Genomic DNA, 23,752 nt, shown 5'->3' with positions numbered 1-23,752 from the left:
AATATCAACATAGTAACTTGGCTGTCTGTGGCATAACTAGGACATAGTTGCTGTAATTTGGGAATAAGCAACAGTATAATGTAACAAACAACCTTACTATGTGACTATGAAATCTAAAGTGTAGCATGCATCCTTACAGAACATTTTCCAAGGTCTCAATTCATGGTTTCATAGCTAACCCATTTGTAATGTTTGGGTTAAACATACTTTAATTTTGTTTATTGTTTTGTATATTTGTAAGCTGGTTTCAATTTCTGGTTGCCAAAAGTGATTGAAAACAAATCCATGGGTGCTCATTTTTCAATGCTGAACTATAAATTAATTACATAGAGCCACCCTTTTGCATTTCTCAAGAATTTCAGCTCATTTTTTGGTTTCCCTGTACTTAAAAAAGTTCCAAAGTCAGTCCCCCCCCTTTTTATAACTCTGCTCCTACATTGTCCATTTTAACTGTCAATTTGCTTCCCTTGTCCTCTCTGCTTCTCTTATTTCTTTTCTACATTCAGATTAGCTATTTGCTGTTCACATAGGTACGCATATGTAATAGGTATACTTGTGAGAAGTACCATTTCTAATGCGTAGATATCATGTTCAGGGCAGAAAAACAAATATGTACCTAGTAATATGAGACCGTGCTTTTTGCTGCTCATAACTGTATAAACATTTCTAATTATCTTAATTAGAGTAATAAACAGCATGTAGCAATGTCTAAAACCATCTTATTGATTTGTATACTGTACTAAGTGCCTGTGCTTTGTAAAACCAGCTTGCTAGAGAATACAGTTTTCTTGTGCTTCTGAATTTGGTTAATGCCTCTAATTATTACATTAGAGTCTAGTATAATGACAAAACATGAACAGACGCCATAGCTGCTTTAAAATATTGTGAATCAAAGAATAAAGGCATGGGGATATACTGACAGCAATTCCTTTCTTTGTTTTTAGATCCATTTAACAAAATCATGTTGTCTGAAAATCAACTGCCAGTGGATTTGTTTTCATGGAATGAGTAGTATCGTTATTTTAACTCTAAATGGGTCTTGTTTTGTATCATCCATATTTACATAGAAGAAGGTAATAGCAAAGAAAACTGATCTAATTGTGGAAGGGAAACACTGTTCATGCACAATGTCCTTGCCTTGGAAGGCTGTCACCAAGACTTTCAAACTTGAGGGTTTATGATGTGTGTGTTAGTTTATGCCTTATTAAAACAACTATATTGTTCTTTCATACTACCTTAGAAAATAGAAAAAAGAATGCAGTACTGTATTGATTAGAAGATAATGAAAAAACAACAAGCTCAGTAATGGTGTGCAATTTTTAATTTACTGTGTGAAGGGTAATAAATATATGTTTTGTACAATCATGAAAAACTGCTTTCTATCTCAACTGGTGTTGGTGAATTTTATTTTATGTTTACTTCAGTGTGAAGGTATTTGAATATGAATGGTAGTCTTTTGTTTGCTGTGAGAAGTCTCTGATTCAGAATGTTAATGGATTTTTTAGCTATTAAGATGTAATTATATACCTGGAGTATTTAAGTATGAAGTTGAAAAATCTCCATGAGCAATCTCAAAAGAATATTTATAATGCGCTACTTGTAAATTGACTGACTTTCTTGTAATTTACCAGAAGTGCTGATATGAGTGCAGCCCTAATGTGAAAAGTACATTAATCCCTGGAGTTACATTGTATGTATTAAATTATTGCTCTCTTGAGGTATGAGACACGTGACGCCATTTAGCTTTCAGTCATGCTTGTTACTTAGATTCATAGCATAATAATAAGCAATGCCATTCTGAGATGAGAAATTAGACATGATACATTTCACTTCTTGAAAAGGGAAAAGCAATAATACTTTCAACTTTTCTGTAGGTTTGTAGCAATAAGATCATGTTAGTGCTGCTATATTGTTGAGGCTTCTTATATTCAGTTGACATGATATTGCACTCTGTTTCACTTTTTGTTCCCCAATTGTTATGCAGATGATTTTTCCTTTTAATTTTCTTCACTGAACTCAATTCTTCTGCAGATTGCATGGTTGGTATATATCATATGAATAGCAAACTTTAATATCTGTTCTTTAAATATTTATTATTTAGCAATAACCTTCAGTGTGGTCTGGTTCCATTTTTATAGCTCTTGTTTAAATTGACACCTGACAGTTGATTGCTTTCTTCTTCACAGGGTAAAATACAAGTTGTTATGGTTCCATTCGTCGTATAAAGAACACATTATTTGAAATAATAGCCGTTTGTGACACCTGGAAAACGTAGCATACTGGCGTTCGGGAAGATAATTTAAGAAAAAACAAGGATTACAAAAGAGAAGTGACTGTGGCTGTATAGAAGTCTGGCATATGAAGATGGAGCTTGACATTACCAAAGATGATTTGCCCTTAATGGCAAATACTAGCCACATGCTGGTAAGGCATTATGTGTTGGATCTGGATGTGGACTTAAAAAGCCATGCAATTGGTGGCACTATAGTTCTGTTCTTTGACACTGACAGCAGATGCAGAAAAGGAGACAGTGAACAGGTGGAAGAAGCTTGCCATTCTCAGTCAGATGGAACCTGCTGTATTCAGGCACCTGAAGCCTGCTACGTTCCTGTGCCAAATGCAAGTGCTTGCTCAACTAAAAGTGGATGTAATGATTTTGCTGTCTGTGGTAAAGGTGAAAATGATACTTCTGATAAAAACGGTAGTCATGGCAACAAGGAACTGGCTTCTGGGATTTCTAGTTCAAAGAACTGCTGTGACATTGAGATTCATGGGAGTGAAGATTTTTTGCTGGTCCTGGACTGCTGTGATTTATCTGTGTTAAAGGTCGAAGAGGTAGATGTTGCTGTAGTTCCAGGCATTGAGAAATTTACCAGCTCTGCCAAGTTAATGGATGCTTCCAAGGATCCAAGGGATCTTAGAAATCAGATTGTGCATAAACTTGTGACATTACCTGCAGATCATTGGAAGGAGCAGCTTCAGTTTTACAGACTGTGCAGCCAGGCACCTGCTTGTGGAGAGCTTCTGTTTGTTACTGGCGCTTGGAGCTTGGAGATCAGGAAAGCAGGTGTCCAGCTGCCAAAAGACTTCCCTCGTGCCATCAGGATATGTTACAAAACAAAGCCAGAAGGAAAATCACTGAGCTGGACTACAGACCAATGTGACAGGTATGCATCAGTTTTTGGTGTACTTGTGTTCTGTGTACTTGCTATACTTGTGTTCTGTGCCTGATGGGGCAGAGTTGAATTATAAATAACAATCTCATTTTGAGGCTGAATTCAGACAGATAGGTAGCAAAGCAGGCAGAGTTCAGTGCTCATGAAAGTGTAGCAGGATTATATCACTTTAAGTCTGGAACAAGTGAATGCATTTCTTTAAGTCTAACTATTTAAATCAGGGAACAATTGATTGATGCATTTTGGATAAAAGGTATTGGAGAGAAACATATTCTGTAAAGCATTTTCACTTTACTATATATTTTATTATATATTTCTTCAATTACCTAGAGTTAAGAGGTCATATAACAAATCCTTTTGTAGTGAGGGCAAGATATGTTTTGTTAATAGTAAGTTAAAATGTTCTGGATGTGGTAGGTTTGTAAGTTTCTTTAACATGAAAAAAAACTTATTTTAATTTATCTGTTAGAATCTGAACATGGCTTAGCAGAAGCCAAACAGCGATTTTATCTTTCTATGCATATATAAACAATATAATAATATTAACATTAATAATATCATATATTATTTAGTAGTACTAAAAGCCTAAAGTTGTAAAAATCTGAAATATTTAAGAAATTAAACAGCTTAAATATATGTAGTATATCATTTTCCTGGACCACACACCTTGTCTACTTCTCTGTTGTCATTTGGCTCACCTTATCTAATGGCAGCTTTTGAGCTCTTGGCTGTTTTGTCAATCTAATGTAGATTACAAGAGACAAGCCTTTTATTTTTGTATTTTTTCATCCCTTGACACCTGGGCTATTAAATAAATGTTTGCTTAAGTAGAAAAAAATCCTTTATCAAGAGTGCAACTGGGCAAGCCCGAGGTAAATCTATGACCATATTTTTAAAAGGATACATGCATGTAGGATAAGCACTGGGGGAAGGGCAAACTTAATCTCCCTCTCCTGGGGCCATTTCCCTAATTCCTATTCTCCTGAAGCTGCTATTTCCCTTGGTACAAAACATATAAGCACCTGTATGTTTTGTCCCATGGACAAGCAGCAACTTCAGAAAAGGATGGGGCAATTTAGCTTGGAAAAATTGTATAAGAAAAATAGTTAATGCCCCTTTCTTCAGCCGTGATCCAAATTGCTTCCCTGTGGTTGCCCTTGCCATTTTGAAAACCCATGGAGAGATAACTCATGAGTCCTACTGTCTAGTTTGACTATACAGTAGTACTCGGGTTATAGACACTTTAGGTTACAGACTCCGTTAACCCATAAATAGTACCTCATATAAAGAACTTTGCTTCAGGATGAGAACAGAAATTGCGTGGTGGCGGCAGCGGGAGGCCCCATTAGCTAAAGTGGTACCTCAGGTTAAGAACAGTTTCAGGTTAAGAACAGACCTCCAGAATGAATTAAGTTCTTAACCCGAGATACCACTGTAACATGTAAATGAGCATACTATAGTGGTAACTTCATTTACTGATAAATTCTATGCTAGGAAGCACTTATCTCTTCTGAGATGTGCTCAGTACTACCCACATATACTTTGTGGCAAGCTGGGTTTGTCCTGGAATTCTAATGGGAGCAGATTGTTACAGACCTCTGTTATGTCTTGCTCGCTTTTTATTAAAAAATCCTATGCTAATATTGGCCAGTAGTGTTTCTGCAATAACAAGAGAGAAAAGCTTCCTTTCTCCTAGACTGTGCTTGTATTAGTTCTCTGAATTATGCCACACTACACAGTGAAAGAAACCGTCCTCAAATCTGTATTTTGCCTATAAAGCTCAGAGTGCAACTTACACCTGTGGCTGTATTCACCTATCTGCACACTGTAACTATATTTTCGTTGCCTTCTTCCTGGTTCCTTCCATGTCAGTGGGGGTCAACCACTTTGTCCCTGTCTGAACTGCCAAGCACCTCAAGCTTGGATGTACGGAGGAGACAAGCACTATTTTGTTCCATTCTCATACTCTTGTTTCTGGAGCAAGAAATTTTGTCCACTACTTTTACATCCTCCCTTACGGATTATGAGTTGCTACAGCTAGTAGTGAAGTCTCTCTCTCTCTCTCTCTCTCTCTCTCTCTCTCTCTCTCTCTCTGTGTGTGTGTGTGTGTGGCAGAAACTCAGAAAATCTTTGTAAATAGTGATGTGAGTCCCTTGCCTGTTAAGGTGAGTTGCTGTTGAGTGAGAGTGAAACTTTTTACAGTAATGCTTTCAACATAGGTTGTTTTTAAGTCACATCCAATGATTCCTGCCCAGTTGCCCAGTGAATTTCTACATATGCATTGGATTTTTTCTTCTCTCCTCTGCAGCTCTCAATGCATCCTCAAAGCCCGTTCTAAAGGGTCATCTAATCTTTCAGAGAGGATTTTGGGGGTGCGTGGAGAGCTGCAGTGAGGAGGAGAGGAAGACACAAGGTGAAATTCAACTTCACACTAAGGAGATCATTCTGTCAGCGAAAGGATTTTTTGACTGCCTGACATAAGAATTTCCTCTCTTCTGCTGCCTGCTGTACTCTGCTCTGTAGTTTTTCCTGAGCTTCCCAAGCAGATTTGGGGATGGTGGGGGGCATACAGGGAAGAAAGTGGGGGAGTCCCATTATGCTACTAGGATTAGTGCAGCTTAGTTGAATCTGGCCCAAAGTCCTGTGGCACAAGCACACAAATCCATTTATGTGATATTGGATGTCACCTATTGCTTTTACAATAAAGCTCCCACTTAGGTACCACTAAAGTATCAGTCATAAGCATTTTTATTGTTTAGGGAGGCATTGTGGCTGAAAAGTGGTTTAAATTAAAACCAACAACCATAAAGGCAACAACATGGTAAATTATTTTTAAAGCAGCAATAACAATTAATAATTAATTAATTCATAATTTTACATTTGGATGACTATATTCCAAACTATGGCTGTGTACACACTCCATGGAATTTTCCCATTAGGACCTGGGGATGATTCAAAAGTTTGTATATCTGGAGCCACTTTAAGGATTTTCTAGCACAGAGGGTCTGCCAAACTAGAAATTAATGTTGTACTGTGTGGGAATGTATTAATATGTGGTCCCTGAAGTGCTGTTTTAAAAAAAGACTAGGCTGGTTTTCCTTTGCATTGTAAAGTTGCCTTTGAGTTCTACCACTTCATATTTCTGGAAGAAGCTCATATGACTGAATGAACTTCCAGTAAATGAAAATACATGCACATAGAAAACTTGCATACCAATAGGGGCTCTTTTAATGTGGATTTGTGAGGGCGATCTAGGAAGATACAGAAGTAGCATTGTATATAGCAAAATCATAAAGTTATATCATAACACTTTTTGACTCTGGTAGGATAATAGGGTGAAGTCTGCTGGAGTAAAGCTCATTGATGTGGGTTTTCCAGGAAAAAAACTGAATTAGGGTAATCTGCATAAGTTAATTTGCATGGGAAAATTTTCAGTTTGGCATTGGAACCTTTTCTGAGGGTGATTTAATCCAGCATGTTTATTTTACATGTGTTTAGTAAAAGTTAAAAGTAATGAAACTGCCAAGCTTGCTTAATATGGCATTTGCGGTTGGCATCCATTCATAATTGCTAATGAATAGGTATTAGCAGAAAAATAAAGCACTGGAAAGTTTTCTGCCCTACATCACTGGTAAAGTTGGAAAGTTGTTTGACTGTATGGTTTTTTGGGACCCCCAGCACTGGCAGGAAATGTGCGAAGCAGGGTTTTTGTTTTGTTTTGTTTTGTTTTGTTTTTGTTCATCTGCTCCTGGACTGCATTTACTGCTGCTCTCCGTACAAGGAGAGGAGAGCTGCAGGATGTTCCTTGAAAAACCAACCCCAGCGGATTTGCAACCACTGGTCTTGATGCCAAGACTTCAAAGTGGGGTGGGGAGATAAATTTCTGGGCTTACGTGACTGTTATTATTCTTTATTAAATTTATATACTGCCCTTCATCACAAGATCTCAGGGCAGTTCACAGAATAAAAACAAGGTTAAAAACACAAGTAAATAGCTAAAACAGAAAAAACCCCAATAACCACCCTTCCCAGAAACACATTTAAAAGGCTGTAGAATATTAATCAGCCAAAGGCTTGGTTGGAGAGTAACATTTTTGACTGTCACCTACAAATATAAAATGAAGGTGCCAGGTGAACCTCCCTGGGAAGAGCATTCCACAAATGGGGAGCCACTGCAGAAAAGGCCCATGCTTGCGTTGCCACCCTCTGGACCTCACATGGAGGAGGCACATGAAGAAGGGCCTCAGATGATGAATGCAGAGTCTGGGACTGTTTGTATGGCAGAGGCTATCCTTGAGATCCTGAACCATTTAAGGATTTTTAGGTCAAAACCAGCACTTTGAATTGGGCCTGGAAACTAATTGGCAGCCAGTGCAGTTGGGCCAGGTTCGGTGTAATATGTTCAAACCGTCTTCCCCATCTTCAGAGGCAGCCCTACATATAATGTGTTGCAGTAATCAAACCTAGAGGTCACTGGAGCGTTAGGCTATCCATGTCCAGATAGGGGCACAGCTGAGCCACAAGCCAAAGCTGATAGAAGGCACTCCATGACACTGAGGCCACCTGCGCCTCAAGCTACACCAGATGAGTGAAGAGTACTCCCAAGCTACGCACCCGCTCCTTCAGAGGAATTGTAACCCCATCAAGAGCAGGCAACCTCCCATCCATTCGGTCTAGGGAACCACCCTCTAACAGTGCCTCAGTTTTATCTGGATTGAGCTTCAGTTTGTTTTCCATCTTTTTGGTTTTTCTGGAGTGTTTGTACTTTGTGTTAGGCTAATGAGACAGATTGGGGATACTGTTGGTGTACTGCCCACTCTACTGCCCAACCGTCTCCCTACCTGAGCTGACACATATGATATCTGACATTGCATTAAGAGGTCCTAAGACTGTTAATGTCAACCATCACACAGAGGGGCTGTGTGGGACTTCATGCTCACCATGACAACCATGGATCTGTCTAAACATGTTATTGGGTAACTTACCCAGGCACTCTGAGGTCCTTCTCTGGATTCCTCTTCTGAGGGTGATAATAAGGGAGAGGGCCTTTTCAGTTGTCTCCTACCTATGGAATGTCCTACCCAGTGAGGTCTAATGCCTTTGTTGACATGTTTTCAGTGCCAGGTAAATACTTAGCTTTTTTCACAGACTTCTGATGGACTGGGATGATTTTGGCCTACTGTTAGTGTGCTGCCAAAGCTTCTTATGGCTGTTATGAGGTGTGAGTGTAATGAATTGTAGGCGATGTTTGAAAATGTTAATGTTTTATATGATTTTGAAGCAAGATGCTGTATATTTATGTTTTTAAAGGTAGGTTGCTTGGAGACCTTTTAGTTAACAAGTGACTTAACAAGTCTAATATTTCTGTTCCATGAATTAACAGTTCATTAAATCACTGCCTAATGTAGTGTAGTCTGGTGAATAGGTGGACGTTTCCCACTAGAGTTTGTGAGGATTTAAAAAAGAGAAGAGTGGCAGTCAGTTCCATAAAGGCATTCTTATGAATATTTTTAGCTCTAGCGTTAAAGTCTCTCTGTGTGGAAGGATAACAGCATGCATCAGGTAACAGGTGGTCTGGCTGTGCTTCCTCTCCCTTCAGTGAATATCATGATAAAAGAGTGGGCCCTGCTGGGCTACTGCAGTAAAAGTCTTGAGAAGACAGAAATAAAAGGTCACTGGGCCGTGCAGCTTCCTAACTATTTCATTTAAAATTTTGTACTTAATATGTGAAAGTTTGAAAATTTGAATAGACTTTCTGTATCTCTGTAAAGAAGTGTAACCTGAATAAATTAATTAGATTGTAAACTACTCATTTCAGAGAATTAACAACATTCTAGCTGTCATATGTACAAAAACCGAATCCTGTGTCTGATCTGTTAGTCAACCACGCTTTGTTTAATCCGGACTGGCATGCTGATGAAAATTCTGAATCCAGACTAGTGCCATACAGGTGGACCTATGCTGATAGAAAGGTGGCAAAACCTGCCCCAGTTCAGACCATGAAATGGCCAGAGGCTAGTTCAGGGTAAGCCCCCATTCCAAACAACTCCTTGAATACAACCTTTGTCTATTTTCTACATATGTGAGTGGCTGCCATTCACTAGTGTGGGGAAAGCAAAGCACTGGACTTGGGAAACCATTGTGGACCCAGCCTGCCTTCCCTCACTAATACTGGGTGACCTGACCCTCAGCGACAGGGATTCTGCAGGAAGCTGCAGTGTCACTGTGTGTGGACTGCCCTGATAGTCATTGTGCTCCCACGCTGGAGAACTGCAATTACAGCAGCCAGACCATCCTTTCACACAGCCAGTCAAACCTACCTTAATGGCAGGCATTTTCTTGTTATAAAATATTTGATCAATTTATGGATATTTCCATAATATCTGTGATATTTGATCATATATATCTGATATTTGATCAGTTTGTGGATATTTCCGTACTATGAGATGATTCTAAGTAGTGAAAAAGTGTTCTTCTTTTGTAGCAAATATGTCTTGTGTTTCTGTCCTTCCTTATGGTTGCCAAGAAATGAAAGAGCAACCCAGACGTTTTTTAAATTGCATTTAAAGATGCATTTTAAAAAATCCAGTGTTTTTATTCTTTCTTCTGAGGACAGAAGGAGATGAGATGCACTGTGGGTATTGATACTTTTAATTTCCATTCCTACTGGGAACTCGGTTTTCTGCAGTTATGGTGTACATTACTTCACTCTTATCTTTTTTTCTTCCCTATAGGCCATGTGTTTATACAGCGGGGTCTCCAATAAACAACAGGGCCCTTTTTCCATGCCAAGAACCGCCTGTTGCCATGTCAACATGGCAAGCTACAGTCCGAGCAGATGCATGCTTTGTTGTTTTAATGAGTGGTGAAAATGTAGCGGAACCAACAGAATCTGAAGAAGGTACAGCATGTATTTGCCATCTGAATGTATGCTACAAAATGACATTTAATAAGTGTTTTATATCAGAACAGAGCTTCTGCTACATACAGTAGTCCTTTAACTGTACAGTGGTACCTCGGGTTACATACGCTTCAGGTTACATATGCTTCAGGTTACAAACTCCACTAACCCAGAAATAGTACCTCAGGTTAAGAACTTTGCTTCAGGATGAGAACAGAAATTGTGCTCCAGCGGCGCGGCAGCAGCAGGAGGCCCCATTAGCTAAAGTGGTGCTTCGGGTTAAGAACAGTTTCAGGTTAAGAACGGACCTCTGGAACGGATTAAGTACTTAACCCGAGGTACCACTGTATATTCGTTTTATATGTGATATAACACTGTGACACCAGATGGCACTGTGGAATCCCATCTTTCCCTATTGGATTTCCCTGTATGACTTTACAACACATTTAACTGAATCGCTTCTCTGACATGTCTAGATCTAGCCTATGTGCTTAACTGTTCTTATCCTGATTATATGCATGCTACTCAGAAGTAAATCCCACTAAGTTCATTTTGGACATTTTCCACATATAGATGTTTATAACTGGAATCTTAGAACCTTCCTCATACCCTTTAAGATATATGGTGACAATGTATGTGAATGATTTCTGTAACTGAAATAATGTTTATGAAATGCTACATATTTTAGCAGTTTAACCAATTCTGACATTATTTTGCTAATAATTTGGTAAAAAAAAGTTCTATGCAAATCAGTGCTAATTTCAGTGTCAGATTAATATATTTTAGTGGATTTTTTTTTAAAAAAAATTCAATATTATTCTGAAGGCAGGGAGCAACAACCCAAACTTAAACCAAAGACAGCAATATTATTAATTGAAGGGGATGATAAGTGGCGGGGAAACATATACAAGAACCGTTAAAATAAATCAAATCTATTTCAATGTGTTTTCGATGAGAATAAGTGATGTAAAATATATTATTATCAATCCTAAAACAATTTAAATTGCAATAATATACGTAGAATGCTATTTTCACATATAGCACTATTGTTCCAAATGTAGAAATAATGTTGCTTCAAATAATATATTTCTGCATAGCTTGTGAACAGATTGGAATCTTCCACCAGCTATTTACATGCAAAGTTTTGTTTAAAACGTGCTGTAGGAACTGCAGGAAACTTGAGTCACAGTTCAAAGTCTTGCCAGTGTTTCTGCATACCAGTTGGACCATTTCAGTGCCACATGGAAATTTGCATTGCTTCCATGAATATTTCTTTCATTTCCACCCTAGGTGGTGCTGTGTCCAAGGGAGCCACACAAGGGCATACTCTTGAGACAATAGCACCAAAAATACTAGAGGAAGATGAGAATTTAACATTAAGGGCAGAAAGGCAAAGAAAAGAGAAAAGCTGCATCAAGAACAGAGAAGAAGACAATCAAGTTTAGTTAGTTAATTTTTTTAAAGTTCAGTGAGTTCTTCGAAACAATAAAAGGAGGAATAATAAGAATTAAAATGAGAGATTAATGAGACTGCAAAAGAAAATAGGCAAATGACTGAATCCTTTGTAGTTTCAAGAAATATCGTGCACAATAGGAATACAACATAGGTATGACAAACCTAGACAGCATCTTAAAAAGCAGAGACATCACCTTGCCAACAAAGGTCCGTATAGTAAAAGCTATGGTTTTCCCAGTAGTGATGTATGGAAGTGAAAGCTGGACCATAAAGAAGGCTGATTGCTGAAGAATTGATGCTTTTGAATTCTGGTGCTGGAGGAGACTCTTGAGAGTCCCATGGACTGCAAGAAGATCAAACCTATCCATTCTGAAGGAAATCAGCCCTGAGTGCTCACTGGAAGGACAGATCGTGAAGCTGAGGCTCCAATACTTTGGCCACCTCATGAGAAGAGAAGACTCCCTGGAAAAGACCCTGATGCTGGGAAAGATGGAGGGCACAAGGAGAAGGGGACGACAGAGGACGGGATGGCTGGATAGTGTTCTCGAAGCTACCAGCATGAGTTTGACCAAACTACGGGAGGCAGTGGAAGCCAGAAGTGCCTGGCGTGCTCTGGTCCATGGGGCCAAGAAGAGTTGGACACAACTAAATGACTAAACAACAATGTGAACACAGTTTCAGAATTTCTAGCTGTGGTGAGGACTACAGCTGCTACAATCCACGAATCCTGTAGAACCGTGATAATAATAAACTATAGCTTGGATCATAGCAAGGCTTCTGTAAATGGAAGGGCTGGGTTCAGAAGAGGACTTCGTTCATGAAGGGATCAAGATCCAGTGAAGGATCACACTGCTTGAAGGGAAGGGGGAGTGTCAGTTTTTACTGACTTCCCCCTGTGCCTCCTCTCATGCTGTCCTGCAGATTCCCCCAATCCTGCAGAGCAAATTTTCCAGTGGCCCAGGGGGCTGAAGGGAGAGAGGGAATTAGGAAGGGTCACACCCACCCTTTCATTGAGGGGAGAATCACATGAATCAAGGTTTGCTCAGGGCACTCCTACTAGTGTGAACAAACTCAAGATCCCAGTCTATGTGTCAATAGGAATGGTCCTAAAATCGTAGTTATCATTTCATAACTTTAAAGTGTTCACAACAGTTCATATGCATTTTCTTAGTAATCCTTACTGAGATGAACATTAACATAATTAAGCAACAATTATCACCATACAGTGGTACCTCCGGTTAAGAACTTAATTCGTTCTGGAGGTTCATTCTTAACCTGAAACTGTTCTTAACCTGAGGTACCACTTTAGCTAATGGGGGCTGCCGCACTGCTGCCGTGCAATTTCTGTTCTCATCCTGAAGCAAAGTTCTTAACCCGAGGTACTATTTCTGGGTTAGCAGAGTCTGTAACCTGAAGTGTCTGTAACCTGAAGCATCTGTAACCCAAGGTACCACTGTATTTCAGAAGAAAAATTGAGGGTGAGAAATAGTGATATACCCAAGAGTCAAACTCAGCATGATGGGAGAATCCACATTTATTTAGCTATCAATTTACATCTAGAATTGGGGGAAGCTGTCTCTTATATGCAGAAAATGTTGTGCACACATGTGAATATAGGGACATTTCTCCATTTTACGTCACTGTGTGCTTTGGCCCTAAGGCAGCCTAGTAATTTATAATAGATGAACAATTTGAACCAGGGACTTCCTGGTTCACAGCTCTGTCTCTAAGCCACAATGATAGAGTAGTGCATAGCAGATGTGGTGGTGGTATGCAGTATGTAAGCAGCTTTTCTCTGGAATCTCTTCGTGAGGAGAGAGAAAAAGATAAAAAGAGAAACAGCTGTTTTATGAAACTTCACATGTTGCAATTTCACTCCTGATTAATGTTGCTGGTGCTGCCTGCAACCTAGGTGTTTTATCCTATTTAACTGTTTTCATTACACTGTAGTGCAGGATTGGTAAAAATATCCTGTTCTTTTAACACTGTTTGCAAAGCTGTGTACTTAAACCACTGTTTAAGTACTAAACCCCCTGTTTGTGTATCCCTATTTTTTGTTTTCTTTATACTGTTTTCTCCCTTGTCATCTTTTTTGTTTGGGATCAATGACTCTCAGTTTGGATGATTTTTCTTCAATTATTATCCCTCATATAATTTCAGTTTACTGTTTGACTTGAAAATTGCCACTGTGGCCACTTCCAGGCAACCCACTGAGCATTCATCATGATTTGTTTGTATGGAGATTAGATTACATTGGCTATTTAATGAGGGTTTATTTTTGTTTGTGGAGAGGTTAGTTGACATTGTTTTATTCCAATTTCTAGGACATTTTCTCATCACATTCCTTATTTCAAGAAGTCAAATCTTTTTGAGAAATGATTTTGTTTTGCTAGACAATTAAATTGTAATTAATTGTAATTAAATTCAATTCACATGTGCACTTATAAGTTGATTGCACAATATACTGATTGTGTTTGAAAATCACTGTGTGATTTGAAACCCCTGTCTGTAGTGTTGGTTGGATCTGTGATAGCTGCTTCAGGTGTGCAAGTCTTCATTTGGTATTTCAGTCATCGCAGTCATGCATTTGTGAACTAGGACATCAGGCTTCAAGGACAACAGAGCTGACCTGTCAGCATTCAGAGACTAAGAACTACTTTGGTTCCTCCCAGTTTACTGGATCTCAAGATTAAGAAAAAATCCATACTCCCTTTCATCTGTTATGTACAAAGACAAGTTTCAAAGAGCAATCCAGTTCCCCATACCTGAGTTAGATGATGCTTGAGAAATAGTTACATCTGATGTTTAAAATTCAACCATACTATAGAAAGGAAGCTATTAGAGGGTCCTTCTTGATTCAACCCTTAGTATCAAATTGAGTGTATTGGATTATTTCTATAGATCCAAAGCTATTAAAATGGAAACAGGTCTGATTGTGGAGATGTGAACGCTACCGTGACACTTTTGCCTGATATTTTCATGAAGTGAAAGGCTTACTTTTTCACTGTTGTACTAGATAGTAGAAAAAATAACTTCTATATAGTCATAAAGTATGATCTTTTAAAAACAGTATGGTTGAATAATAAAATAACAACAAGAAATCTAACCTTTAGGCTTGGTGGGAAGTCGAATCAGAGAACAATGTGTTGGATTTAGCAGCTCAAGTGCCAATGCAGAGCATAACTTGTGCTCTTTTTTTCATAGGTGTATTAAATTGGTTTTATTATGTGACCATGCCAATGCCAGCATCTACATTCACTATTGCTGCAGGATGCTGGGCAGAAGTTAAAAGAAAAACTTGCGCAACTGATGTTCAGAGGAATGATGGGCTCTTTCCACTGTTGTCAAAGGCGGATGTCAGGTCGGTGATTACAGTTGAAAAATATGTACTTTAGAGAGCATTCCATTTTTTTCTGTTATACAAGAAAATGAGTCATCATAGTCAAGGAACAATAGCAGAACATGTTTAATCAAAGCAAAGGGAAACCATATAAGAGAAATTACTCCAATGGGCAAGGATGAGCAAAGGCATGTTGCTTATGTTGAAAAAAAAGAGAGCATTCTTTGAGTAATAGAATTTGTTTCTACATGGATTCGCTGAAGTATGTGAAAAGTGAACTCCTAAACTATGAACTATTCTTTTGTCTTCATTATAATCCATTATAATCTTGTTTTTAAATCACTTAAGTTGCTTTTGTTCAAAACAAAACACTGCAGTTAACATCTGTATGGTTGCAAATGTTCTATTTGCATTCATAATACTAAGGAGGTGCTCCTTAAGTGGACATCCTTTCGTTCAGTAGCAGTCTACTTTCTGAGACTCTAACTCTGGATTTTTTAAAATTCATAGAGAAGCAGTACTGTGTCTTTCTACCCATGTTTTCCATCCTTTTTCCAATTCAGCTATGTCTTAAGTATCCTGTTTCTAATAGTTGCTGTTTGTTCACATATTTGTAGTATGATAGGCTCACAGACAAACATATTGCAGTTGTGATACATTTGTTTTTAATGTTTTTGAGTCTGTAACAGATCATCAATTTCATGGCAAGATTTTGTTCAAAGGATTTTGAAATACATTGCTTTTAATATGTTCTGACTGTATACTATTCAAGATTAGAAACATCATTCAGAACATCTTCACGCAATAAGAATTTATTATCCAATATTCTACAGATGATAAACAGGTTAAGAGTCAGGAGTGAGCTCTGCACTCTCTTTCCTTTCTCATGTCTGGTTTAGCTATGCCTTACTGTTCTAATTGCATCAGTGCTGACCAGAATTCTCATCTTAACAACAGCTTTAAATGGATTTGTGAACCCTGGTTAAGATGGTTTATGTTTAGCGTATTCATGTTCTCTTCAGAGCATGGAGGTATTGGCAATAATAAAGAAGAACCACCCTCCTTTTCTGATAAATGAGCAATTATAAGGTAAAGGTACCCCTGCCCGTACGGGCCAGTCTTGCCAGACTCTGGGGTTGTGCGCCCATCTCACTCAAGAGGCCGGGGGCCAGCGTTGTCCAGAGACACTTCCGGGTCACGTGGCCAGCGTGACATCGCTGCTCTGGCGAGCCAGCGCAGCACACGGAAACGCCATTTACCTTCCTGCCAGTAAGCGGTCCCTATTTATCTACTTGCACCCGGGGGTGCTTTCGAACTGCTAGGTTGGCAGGCGCTGGGACCGAGCAACAGGAGCGCACCCCGCCGCGGGGATTCAAACCGCCGACCTTTCGATCGGCAAGCCCTAGGCGCTGAGGCTTTTACCCACAGCACCACCCGCGTCCCCCTAATAGGGTGCTGTTAAAGTTGTAAATATGGGAAGGAAAGATGTGTAGTTTAAATTCTGTAGCCCTGGAACAGAAGTACATCATAATTTTTACCTATAGGGTAGGTCTTAAAAAATCTAGAAGTTATGTTTGGATTGAAGAGGAACAATCCTAGAAACAGAAATATGTATCCATGTAGTCAGTTAGAGCAATAATGTCCCTTTTGTGATACAAATGAAGGAAGAAGCTAAGAAAAGAAGTGCAACAGTGATACATATGGATTAACTTTCAGGAGAAGCTTTCTGCTTAGAAGGATATGGAAACAAGGCATTAGCCTGTGATAAGCAGCAAATGAATCAACGTGAAAGACATAAACCTAGAAAACACCATCATGGTCAGTTGTGCAACAATTTACATTGGACTATAAAATATTAGACATGGTTCTCATGGGATGCCTCAGTCTCAAATATGCCGTGCATCTGACTGGATTGCCCCAGCCACTCTGGGCAACTTCCAGCAAATTATAAAATCACACTAAAACATCAGCCATTAAAAACTTCCCTATAAAGGGCTGCTTTCAGATGTCTTCTAAATGTCAGATAGTTTCTTATTTCCTTGACATCTGATGGGAGGGAGTTTCACAGGGCGGGCACCACTATCAAGAAGGTCCTCTGCCTTGTTCCCTAAAACCTCACTTTTTGCATTGAGGGAACTGCTGTAAAGGCCTCAGAGCTGGATCTCAGCTTTTACAAAAGTACGTAACTCAAAAGCAATTTATATTCAAGCCTACATTACATTAGTACCTAATGAGCCTGAAGAACTAGGAATTAGGAATTCTTGTAGTATGTGAAGGATGTCATTCCAACTGATTAAAGTAAACATCAGTTTTCTTCTTAGGATCTTGGTTTTTTCTTATATATGCCTGATTTTTTTGCTTCATCTATTTTTTCTCTTGTATTATTCTTTATCAACTATACCTGTGTGAGAACCAACATGGATCAGTGGATGGCATATTAATTTCAGGTCTTCAAATATTAATTTAGACTTGAACCCCTTTAATTACATTGAGCATTGTTTTGTTTTGTTTTTTTAATCACTACTAAAACATATTCTCAAGGTTGTGGGATATATAATAGTTGGAAAGTGGCTGTACAGCAGAGACATTCCTACAGACCTGCAGACTCAAGCAAGTCAGCCAAGCCACATGTCACTAGACCAACTTGATGTGTAAGGGAATATTTCAGCAGAAACCCTGAATATCAGCAAAAGGTTAATCTTTATATTGAATCTTCTTAAGAGCAGCATATTTCCATGCCATCCAATTTTCTATCAATAGTTGTGGCAGTCCCATTTTTGGGTCTTCCTAATGCAGCAGGCCACTTCTGGTTATCCGTAGCTGCATTACCTAAGTATGCTCAGAACTTTACTTACTAGAAATAAGATATTATTTTTCAATTTCAGGTTGTTAGAACAGACTTGTGGTCATCTGCCATATCCTTGCCGCTTCCAAGATCCTGCTGCCACTTCTCAGGTGGTCATTCCTCATCGTGTCTTTGCTCCTCAGTGCCTTAAGAAATCCTGCGAAGAGGTTCTACTGCAACTGATTCCTCAGTGTCTCTCAGCTGCTTATGATCTCCTGGGTACCCATCCCTTTTCTAGGCTTGATGTCTTGATTGTTCCACCCAACTTTTCCAGTCTTGGAATGGCCAGGTATTGACATTTTTCTATTTTTCCATGCATGTTTACTCATCTGCTAATTCTTCTCGGAATCTACCTTGCTCTGTTGTCCTTACCAGGCAGAAGAGCATTGTTTAAAATCCTACCTATATTTGTCATACCTTCTGTACTTCAGGAGATGCAAGACCAGTAGTAGTAAATCATAGCTCAGCTGTAGCTATTTGGAAATTTAAAATGTGTTTTTGAAAATTATGACTGTGTTAAGATAAAGAGAACCAGTGGAGATAGCAAGGACCATGTCTACTACCTTTTGGCTGTTGGAGGCTAATTAATGGCCAGATAAGATAAAAGGTGGGATATAAATGTAATAATAGGCATATAAATAATGACTATATCAACTGTTTAACTGCAGTGTAAATTACTATATTTGAAATATCTTCCTTCAACATATGTATCAGAAGGAGAGCAATGATAGATACCAATTATTCCACTGGTGTTAGCAGTGTGCTGTGCTAGCTGATTTATGGGAACAAATATAAAACATAAGGCCACAAATGACACCCTTAAAATATAGGCGTGTAGTCTGGAGGTAGTGAGTCTCTTAAGTGAAAGAGATCCTGTTCTGATTTTGAGCACCCTGAAGGAATCTAGTTAATGGATGGTACAAATGATTCACATAGACCATCAGTTATGTTTCTTGGGCTCTGCAGACACAAAAGAGCTATTCAGGGAATTCTGAAAAGGGAGCACAAAATAGACCTTCCCATCGGAGCTGTTACGAGGACAGAAAGGATATGTGGAAGCATTGTTTATATACTTACCAAAGAGATTCCGAGATTCTAATACTGGTAGCTGGTGGCAGTATTGGGTTATTTGAAATGTTATGTCCTAATAAGCACTTGGGTTTTTCCATATTTTGACAGAACTACTAATAGCACTGTATTGTAAACAAGGAGATTCCCCTTCATATGATGATTTATATGTTATTTCCATTTATAGACTGCACTGAAAGATCTCGAAGAGGTTTACAACAGATAAATGCATATATATTGTACCTAGAAAGTACAATAAAACCGTGTCAAATGATTCATAACAAAATGCAGAAACAATACCATGTACATAAACATAATACCAAAATAAATAAAGCTACAGCACCTGCAAGGCAATATAATACCAAATTTCAATCAATGCAACATACATAACGGTCACTAAATCTCACTCAGCACCTATTTCACACAACCACTACAATCATTCATTACCTCCATCAACAACTCATACATAATTACTGACATGTAGCCATATTACAACCCACATACAAAGGTCCGCTGCTGAGCTTGATCTCTGAAGCACTTATAAACTCATGCTCCTAATATTAGGAGTGCTAATAAATAATACTCCTCTCCTATCTCTCACCTGTGAGGGGCCCATATCTACGAGAGCAAGCTCTTGCTCTGGTGGGTATAGAACAGGGGTCAGCAACCTTTTTCAGCCATGGGCTGGTCCACCGTCCCTCGGAACATATATTTTTTTTTTTGGGGGGGAATGAATGAATTCCTATGCCCCATAAATAACCCAGAGATGCATTTTAAATAAAAGCACACATTCTACTCATGTAAAAATACCAGGCAGGCCCCACAAATAACCCAGAGATGCATTTTAAATTAAAAGAACACATTCTACTCATGTAAAAACACGCTGATTCCCGGACCATCCGTGGGCCGGATTGAGAAGGCGATTGGGCCGCATTCGGCCCATGGGCCTTAGGTTGCCTACCACTGATATAGAACTACAGTACTTCTATCCACTTCCAGGTTCCAACTATATAATCATAACATACATAGTACTGCACAACCTCAGCACCTGATAATCAGTGCTGGTAGCAGACACAAACATCAGCTTCTCACTCAAGGTGGCCCTGAAGGTCACCATAAACTCAGATTGTTGGGTTTTTTCATATTTTGACATTGATCATCGGTTTGACTATAGTACAGACTATGGGAACCATGGTAAAATTGACTTATGTCATTACACACTTGGGAAAACAAGGTTAATGTTCTGAACAGGCAAACCGTTGTTAATGCATTTGTTTCCTTTTGGGATAGTAAGACTGTTTAACTACTTGTGGCTCATAGGTCTTTGTATATAGTATTTGTTCAAGATAATACAGTGCATGTTCAGATAAAATAACAGGTGAATTCCCAGCATGCTGGTAGGATATAGTGCAAGTGGGGAGTAATTGCATCAGAAATGAGTTCATGAATGAAACCAGAGCAAAGTAATTATGATGGAAGTAAAACCTGATTAAATTTAGAGTAAAGTGCTACATGTGAATGTGTCTTTGTGCATAAGGAAATATTTTTGTGGTTATTCTAATAATTCCAATTTTTTAATGTCTCAATTACAAGCAGGAAGTGAAAAGAAGGGCACTTTTCCATGTTTCTTGTGCTGTTACATACCGTATTTTTCACTCTAAAGGACGCACCCGACCATAGGACGCACCTTGTTTTAGAGGGGGAGAACAAGAAAAAAAAACTCCCCCTCTCTGCGCAGCGCCCCTTCAGCGAAGCGGCAGGAGAAACGGAGCCCCTTCCATTTCTCCTCCCGCTTAGCTGAAGGGGCACTGCATCTTAGCTGAAGGGGCACCTACCCTTCAGCGAAAGGAACCCGAAGCCTACGGAGGCTTCAGGCAGCTATCTTTGAAGCCTGGAGAGCGAGAGGGGTTGGTGTGCACCGACCCCTCTTGCTCTCCAGGCTTCAGCAAAAGCAACGCAAAGCCTCCGGAGCGTGGCGGGAGCGCTCCCACTGCGCTTCGGAGGCCTCGCGTTGCTATCGCTGAAGCCAAGGAGCCTGCATTTGCTCCACACACATTCCCCCTTAATTTTTGGAGGGGAAAATGTGTGTCTTATAGAGCGAAAAATACGGTAAGTGTAAGATGCTTACATATCTGACTACTTTTTGACACCTAAAAGTGTGTGTGTGTTTGTGATACACACACACACACACACACACACACACACACACACACACATGAAATTTATAACATGTTCTTCTGGTTGATGGTGCAAGATATTCTGTACATCTAATTCCTGTCAGTCCTTACTGTAACAATGCAATGACATCAGTTCAGACACGCTCCTGTATTCCAGCGCTCCTTTACTACTTTATGTATTATTTTGATGCAGAAAGGTTGCTGCGCTGTGTATTTATTTAATCATCTAGCTGGCCTATCTGCAGTAGTATAAACATAACGCAGCCTGCTGGCACAAAGGATCTGCTTTTCTGAGAATTCTAATTGTACTCCAGCCTGCCAGAGAAGGAAAGAGCCATAAATTTTCAGTCATTATCTTTAGATTTGGGATATTGTATGTGTGTGTCCATGTACGTCGGCAAGTCTGTTCCTCATTAGCCTTGTAGCTACTTCATTTTTAATGCACAAAAGTAGTACCATCTCTTATTTGAGGGGGATGGTTATCTCACATTTCAGAGTAGGAAGAAATGATGGTGCTTCTTCCGCAGAAGAGCTTAATTAGAGGCTTGAGGTTGTATTTTCCAGCGGCCACCACAGCAGATTCAGCAGCATTTTCCTCCAAGACCTGCCGACGCCTTTTAAAGGAAAATCTTCCTTTGAAACCTTACTTATATGTCTTGCATGTATCATCACCTTATGTTTTTAATTTGCTATGGACTTTTATATGGTAAGAGAAACCTGATTACTTATTTAAAAAAAATAATTAGAGGCAGCCCCGCCTGCTTCTAGATCTTAAATAGAAACTTAGGGGTGGGTTTTTTGTTTTGTTTGACAATGCCTAGGTTCTTATTGCCATCATCCAGTGGTTCCTTTCAAGTCAACAGAACAGTGAATTGAAATTCCACAGTTGCTGTTTCCAGCATTAGCCCTGTTCTCTTGCTCTGCATCACACTTCCTATTTTCAGAGGCTCCTGGTATCCACTGGTGCCTATCACAAGCAAATTTTTAGATGTGCTCTTTATGAAGCTGCAGGAAAGTGTCACAGTTAAAAAATAATAGTGTAAACCTATTTTCCTTCTCTGAATCCTGAGATTTATTGAGTTTTGAGCTTTGATTGTTTCAGCAACATTTAACTAACTAACTAACTAACTAACTAACTAACTAACCACCTTTATCTTCCAAGTATCTCAAGATGGTGTACATGGTTCTCATCCACCCCATTTCATCCTCACAACAACCCTGTGAGGTTAGGCTAGGCTAAGAGATGGTCTAAGGTCCCTCAGTGAACTTCATAGCTGAATGGGGAATTGAATCCTGGTGTCCCAGGTCCCAGTCCAACACTCTGACCATTATGTGTTTTTCTGTAGAGCAGTGATCATTTGAGTTGTAACCAATTGTCTATGTAAGATGCTAAAGCTGTTGCTACGTGCTCTGGTTACCTGCAGTGTTTTCTCTAGATGGGGCAATAGCAGTGCAGCCCTGTAGCAGCTGTTCATGCACTCCTCCTAGTGGCGCAGGAATAAAACTTCTAGCACATTTGCAAAACTAAACAGAGTCCAGTATGGTTTGACTCTCCCACTCCCTTGAAAGCGAGGAGAGAAAAGGAGATCGAAAAAAGATATACTGTATGCAGTTCTTGTCGAACACAAACTGGTTTTTTCCTGGAAAGAGCAACATTGGCTTATCCATGTGGTCTTTCCAGGCTTTCAGGTGTGGGTTAAACTACAGAGCCTAGGACTTGCCGGTCAGAAGGTCGGTGGTTCGAATCCCTGTGACGGGGTGAGCTCCTGTTGCTGGGCCCCTGCTCCTGCCAACCTAGCAGTTCGAAAGCACGTCAAAGTGCAAGTAGATAAATAGGCACCGCACAGGCGGGAAGGTAAACGGCGTTTCCGTGCGCTGCTCTGGTTTGCCAGAAGCGGCTTAGTCATGCTGGCCACATGACCCGGAAGCTGTCTGCGGACAAACGCCGGCTCCCTTGGCCTATAGAGTGAGATGAGTGCCACAACGCCAGAGTCAGTCACGACTGGACCTAATGGTCAGGGGTCCCCTTTACCTTTACCCTATAGCATTAAATTGATGGCAAGAGTGGGGAGGAGGGGAGCGTTGACAAGTGTCTGCCAAGTTTTATACATCTCTACATTTAGTAATGGCTAGAAGTAATTAATTAGACATAAGGTAGGAACGTCCCAGAAAGATAACAGCAGCTGACTGTCAGTATAATGTAGGGATAAATAGTAAGTACTATTCTTGAAGCATTCATTATATATTAGTAGCAAACGAAAAGCTATCATAGGCCCTTTGTTGTATCAATCATATGAAAATGCAGTCAGTATCTAGTTAGGACATTAACTCCAGTGTATTCCAGATGCTGGCTTAGTTTTTTAAAAGGCTTGCCTAGAGGCAGGCTTTAGCGTTCTTATTTTGGCTTTATACTGTGATATTGTTCTTCATCAAACATACAAAAATGGTTTAACTGCCATTAAAACTAGTTTGAGATGTTTAGTACTCAGCATATTCTCTGCTACTCATATAACTGTCTCAAACAGAGGGTGCCTTCAGATATAGAGAAATGATGACAGAATGCCTGATTAACATGGCGTTAATTGTTTGTGCTTCCTGAATCAAGTATACTGTTGATGAAGTCAGTTTTCTGAATGCTGGATCTTATGTACTACGCATGCATAAGAGGAGATTTATCAGCAGACTAGGGGGACCCTAGGAAATTAGGAAAATAATCCTAGTTGGGGAGAGTGGTAAAGTCCAATACAGCCTTATGAAGATTAAGCATGTTCAGCTGCCACAAAACATTGG

General features: G+C 39.5%; 1 protein-coding gene across 10 annotated transcripts in view; it reads left to right on the top strand.

The window, feature by feature from the left end:
• The window catches only part of AOPEP (aminopeptidase O (putative)), a 180,662-nt gene that overhangs the window by 5,450 nt on the left and 151,460 nt on the right, over positions 1-23,752 (top strand). For 9 of the 10 annotated variants that reach the window (XR_013394626.1, XR_013394627.1, XR_013394621.1 and 6 more), the window contains exons 2-6: positions 945-1,073; positions 2,187-3,167; positions 9,911-10,077; positions 14,737-14,893; positions 17,758-18,006. Coding sequence is in view for 3 of the 10 variants with exons in the window: in XM_077936063.1 (XP_077792189.1) it covers positions 2,359-3,167; positions 9,911-10,077; positions 14,737-14,893; positions 17,758-18,006 (1,382 nt within the window). In the remaining 7 variants the exon portion in view is untranslated. The remainder of the gene's footprint in view (positions 1-944; positions 1,074-2,186; positions 3,168-9,910; positions 10,078-14,736; positions 14,894-17,757; positions 18,007-23,752) is intronic. The other variant, XR_013394624.1, reaches the window with a different exon arrangement.

This window comes from Podarcis muralis, chromosome 11 (genome assembly GCF_964188315.1).
Source record: "Podarcis muralis chromosome 11, rPodMur119.hap1.1, whole genome shotgun sequence".
NCBI lineage: Eukaryota > Metazoa > Chordata > Lepidosauria > Squamata > Lacertidae > Podarcis > Podarcis muralis.
The sequence above is the reverse complement of the archived record's forward strand: the minus strand, read 5'-3'. Positions and strand labels throughout refer to the sequence as shown.